This window comes from Calliphora vicina, chromosome 3 (genome assembly GCF_958450345.1).
Source record: "Calliphora vicina chromosome 3, idCalVici1.1, whole genome shotgun sequence".
Classification (NCBI taxonomy): domain Eukaryota; kingdom Metazoa; phylum Arthropoda; class Insecta; order Diptera; family Calliphoridae; genus Calliphora; species Calliphora vicina.
This window is the reverse complement of record NC_088782.1, coordinates 82,121,372-82,126,778: the sequence shown is the minus strand read 5'-3', so window position 1 is coordinate 82,126,778 and position 5,407 is coordinate 82,121,372. Positions and strand designations below refer to the sequence as shown.

The 5,407-nt window shown below is 32.6% G+C and overlaps 1 protein-coding gene across 1 annotated transcript; it reads left to right on the top strand.

Moving 5' to 3' along the window:
- The first annotated feature begins 1,401 nt into the window (after nt 1-1,401).
- LOC135955569 (uncharacterized) lies at nt 1,402-1,773 on the top strand. The gene has a single exon (XM_065505922.1). The coding sequence runs from the start codon at nt 1,402-1,404 to the stop codon at nt 1,771-1,773; it is 372 nt and encodes a 123-aa protein (XP_065361994.1).
- The last annotated feature ends 3,634 nt before the right edge of the window (nt 1,774-5,407 follow it).

Sequence of the window (5,407 nt, the reverse complement as noted above, 5' to 3'; positions counted from 1 at the left end):
ATTACCACGCCTTTAACTGATTTATTAAAGAAAAAGAAAATATTTGTATGGACAGAAGATGCTCAAAAGGCCTGTTTTACATAGCCCTGATTTCTCGCAGCCATTCTTTATACACTGCGATGCCAGTCAAACAGGAATAGGAAGCGTGTTGGTCCAGAAAACTGCGGAGGGTGAAGAGATCCCAGTGGCATTTATGTCCAAGAAACTCAATCAAGCCCAACGTAATTATTCAGTGACCGAACAAGAATGCTTAGCTGCTTTGCTAAGTATTAAAAAATTCAGAACTTATGTCGAAGGACATGAGTTCACGGTTATAACTGACCATGCGTCGTTAAAGTGGCTCATGTCTCAGACAGATCTGAGTTCAAGGCTAGCTCGATGGGCTTTAAAATTGCAAGGGTACAGATTCAAAATAGAACATATTCGTGGTAGTTTAAACGTAGTTCCTGATACTCTTTCTAGAGCCAACACGGACGATTTGTCAGCTTTAGGATTAAACAGTTTAGACAATTCGGATAGTGACTCGGGGATTTTCGTAGATTTGAATTCCACACATTTTCACTCTGACGAACACAAGGAATTATTGGATAGAATGGGTAAGAATATTGACAAAATGCCGGATCTGAAAATAGTAGACGGTTACTTATACAGAAGAACTGAACATGCTACAGGGGAGAAGGTTCAGGATGATTTAGCTTGGAAACTCTGGATTCCAAAGCTAATGATTCCAGAAATTCTAGACAAAGCCCATAAAGTACCTTGTCAGCACACAGTGGAATAAATAAGACCTTGGAAAGGATAAGAAGGTTTTACTTATGGCCAAATCTTGTTGTAGACGTTAAAAATTATATAAACAATTGCGAAGTATGTAAAATGACAAAACATCCGAACTATGTTTTAAGACCACCAATGGGAACGATTGTTGAAACGAAAAGATTCTTTCAGAAGCTTTATGTGGACTTTTTGGGGCCATATCCTAGATCTCGGTCAGGTAATATTGGAATTTTTATTTTACTTGACCATTATTCGAAATTTCCTTTTCTGAAAGCTGTCAAAAAGTTTACTGCAGATGTAGTTGTGAAGTATTTAGAACAGGAATTATTTCACACATTTGGAGTTCCTGAGATAATTGTGTCTGATAATGGCACCCAGTTCAAGTCTCATGAATTTAATAGGCTTCTAAAACAATACAGTATAACACACATTTATACAGCTATTCATGCACCTCAGGCTAACGCGTCTGAACGTGTGAATCGATCTGTGTTGTCGGCTATAAAAGCTTATATAAGGCCAGATCAGAAAAACTGGGATGAACTTCTCAGCAATATTTGTTGTGCCCTTCGGTCAGCTAATCACTCCGCAATTGGTACGTCACCGTACTACCTTACTTTTGGTCAACATATGGTAACTAACGGAAACACCTACACACTCTTGCGTCAGCTTGAAATGTTGGAGGATCGTTCTGTTCGTTTTGATCGTAATGATTCGCTTCAAATAATGTCCAAACGTGCTTCTGCGCTAATGCAAAAACAGTTCGATCGCAACGAGAAATCCTACAACTTACGATCCAGAAACGTCACCTATGATGAAGGACAAGAAGTGTATAGGCGCAACTTTAAGCAAACCAACTTTGAGCAAAACTATAATGCTAAACTGGCCCCGAAATTCGTTAAAGCTCGTATAAGGAAAAAGCTCGGAAACAGCTATTATGAACTGGAGGATTTGCAAGGAAATCTTCTTGGAAATTACCATGCAAAAGATATCCGCCAGTAAATTATCGTATTCAAACTCGTCAGGCGGAATCATTTTTGGTAATTTTAATTTTTTAAATCCCCAAAGCCTGATTTTGTGGGGGGGTTTTGTAATATTGCCTGCCTCAGTTTCTATTTGCAACAGTCAAATCTCAATTTATTTTAACGGTCATCAGTGCCATGTATACGTTGATAAAATTCACCACTCAACTATGTTGTCTGTTTAGGTATCGTTCATTATTTCTACACCTTTATTTGTTTATGAAAAATGTATGTTAATAATATGGAAATATAGCGTTAATAGTACTGTTTTACAGAAAACCGAGTCTTCTAGTTTGCAAAATTTGAAAAAAGATTTTTCTTAAAAAGCTATAAAACAAAAATTAAGCTCCCTACAATTAAATACAAACTGTAAGTATGTCCTGTTGGCAATGTATCTACTGATTTTTTTAGAACAAATTACTTTTTGCCTTAGTTAGGATCATTCTTGACCTGAATCAGATGAGTATTTTTCTTTGGCGATAGATTCCAACAACATCATTCGTTGGATTTGGGTTTTGGTTTAATCACCAATTTATTGATGATCAAAACAAATACAATATACATTGTTGTTGTGCATGTGGTCATCTTACACTCTCTAAAAGCTGCCAAATGAAGGTAATATTTATATAGGAGTTCACCAAATTTTGTTTTAATGTATTTAATTGCTTTTAATTGTCTCAACTTAAATTAAGTTTGGAATGTTGATGAAAAACAATTATACAAAACAAAATACACTGACCTACAAGTGTCAAGAAAATTTGTTCTTTAACACAAGTAATTTACATCAATATCCTAATAACTTCATTTGATTAGTGCTAAACTTTTATTTTTCGCTCACTTTATTAAATTTAAAAGAAGACCTTTAGAAAAAAAATATATATATTGTTTTAGTTATAATTTGTTTAATATTGTAAAAATTTAAATTTGTTGTCTAGTGTTTCTTAAATTCTTTAAAAAAAACAGTTATTTGCATGCTTTAATTATTACGAAAAGAAATTAAATGTAATTGCATATCATACACAAACAAACGTATACTTATACAAATCAATTTACATATATTTAAGAAGTTTTTGTCTAAGAATACATTGAATGGTAACAGTGGCATTATTAACAGCACTGAGTCGCAAAAGCTCTTTTGATTTGTGTATGAAATGCAATTTCGTTAGTGAAAACAAAAAAAAAAAAAGTTTTAAAAAAAATGGTAAAAAAAAACAATATAAAAGATTTTTAAGATTTGCTTTATTTAATATTAAAAATAATTAATTTTATATTTAAAGTGCCTCATTGGTTATATAGGGAAAAAAAACACAAGCTCTCTTAAATCCGAATTATAATATCTCTCTCTCAACAACTCCATCGTAAGCTGCACTCAACGAAAGTACTTTCGGCGTGGGAGCAACAACGACGTAATGTAAGTCAAATTTTATTTTGTTTTTATTTTTACATTCTTTGCTTATGTTTTTTTTTATATTCATTTAAAATATTTTGGTCCTTTTTCTTTTGATTTCTATATCTTTGGTCATTGACCTTGTAGATTTTTTTTAACCCGTGAAGCACTTGCTACTTTTTTTTATTTAAATTTTTAATTATTAGTTTAGTTAATCAATTTTCATTAATTTAATTTGTTTTTTTTTATTAATCTTAATCTTAATTAATAGTAAAATTTGATAATATATAAAATGTTAAAACTATATTTCGATTTATGAATTTGAAGAATAAAATCATGAAGATGATCAGTGAATAAATCTAACATTATGACTGTTTAATTTTGAAAAGCTTGTAGTACAACTTGGTTGTGTGAATATTTAGGGATCATATTAGTTAGTTTTTATTACTTTTAATTCAACGGAGTCAATAAATATGATCCAGGATGGGTGGGCAACAGATTGCATAGATAACAATACCATATTTTATCAATCTGTTAATATAACTTGTGGAATAACATTTATATTTCTTTTTTTTATCTATTTTCTATATATTTATATATTGCATGCATATTTAAATAAGTTTATATGTAGATCAAATTTTATGATACATTATAGCCACCGAACCCTCCCTCCGACGAGTAGAAAAGCCGGTATACAAGCATGCATCCGCTATAATTGAATCATTTTCAACATCCATTTAAATAAAATCAATTTTTATTATTCGTTATATGCTACATGTGTTGGTTTCATTGCTTTGCGTGTTTTGTTTTGACAAAAAAGCAACAATACGTATGTTTGGATGTGTGTTGGTTTCATTGCTTTGCGTATTTTGTTTTTGTTTTTTTTCGTTTGTGACTTCTACAATTTTCAAAAGTGTTCTTGATATATTTGTTAGTTATTGTAATTTACATTTTCTCATCTTTATTGTTATCGATAATTACTTTAATTAATATACATATGTTTATAATATGTCAATTATGACATCTTCACATATGTCAACTTTTGTAACTTCCTTTATTTTTTTTTGACCTTCTTCTTATTGTTAGCCTTGTGAACAACATAGAAATAAAATTCCTCTGTATTATAATTAAATAAATAAATTTTAATCCCTCACATTAATAAAGGTGTATTCATTGAAATATAATCAACGCTTCGATCTTATCCTCTATCAAAGGTTATGGGCCTAGAGATTGGCAAGATTTTAACAGATTAAAAACTTTAATAATAAAAAAAAATATGGCTGATCTACATGCAAATTATCAGACGCCAAAATTAACATCCACTAATTATTTTAATTGGCGTTTCAAAATTGAAATGCTTTTAAAACGTGAAAATTTATGGACGGCTGTAATCACTGATAGACCACAACAAGACTTTGCCACATGGGATCAAATGGATCAGAAGGCCCACGCCACAATTGCTCTGTGTATCGGAGACGACCAAATTCATCACATACGAAATAAAGCCAACGCAAAACAAGCTTGGAACGCTCTAAAGGAATTTTATGAACGTGATTCTCCAGGTGTAAAGGTGAGGTTGTTGCGTGAAGTTATGGCAAAAAGAGCAAACGACGACACTGACATGGAGGCTCATATTAGTCAGATGAACGAAATATTCCAAAAGCTCGTGGCGTTCGGTAGTTCAATAACGTGGGAATTTCTTTTGACAGCAACCATGTTAGGTTCACTACCTAGTAGTTATGATGGGCTGATTACGGCAATGGAGGCACATGATGAAAAGACTTTAACACCTTCTTTAGTGACTGCAAAAATTATTGAAGAGTTTCGGCGTAGGCAAGAGCGAGATAAAGTCGCATCAACGGCCGAAGGCGCAGATGCACTACGTGTCACAAATTTTAAACGCAAGAGTGGGAGCAGCATTACTTGTTTCTTTTGTAAAAAGAAAGGTCATGTACGAAGTAAATGCACAGAATACTCTGCGTGGAAGGCTAACAAGGCAAATAAAGAACAACAACAAAACAAATCAAAGGCCAACGTTATAGAGCAAGATGAATATGCTGAACATTTATTTTTTGTTGGTACAAAAAACAGTAACGATTGGATAATTGACTCGGGTGCTACATGTCATATTGCAAGTAAACGTGAATTGTTTGATATGTTTGATGGGTCGTATACAGAAAATGTCTCCGTGGCGAATGGTCAAATGATAGCTGCATCTGGCAAGGGT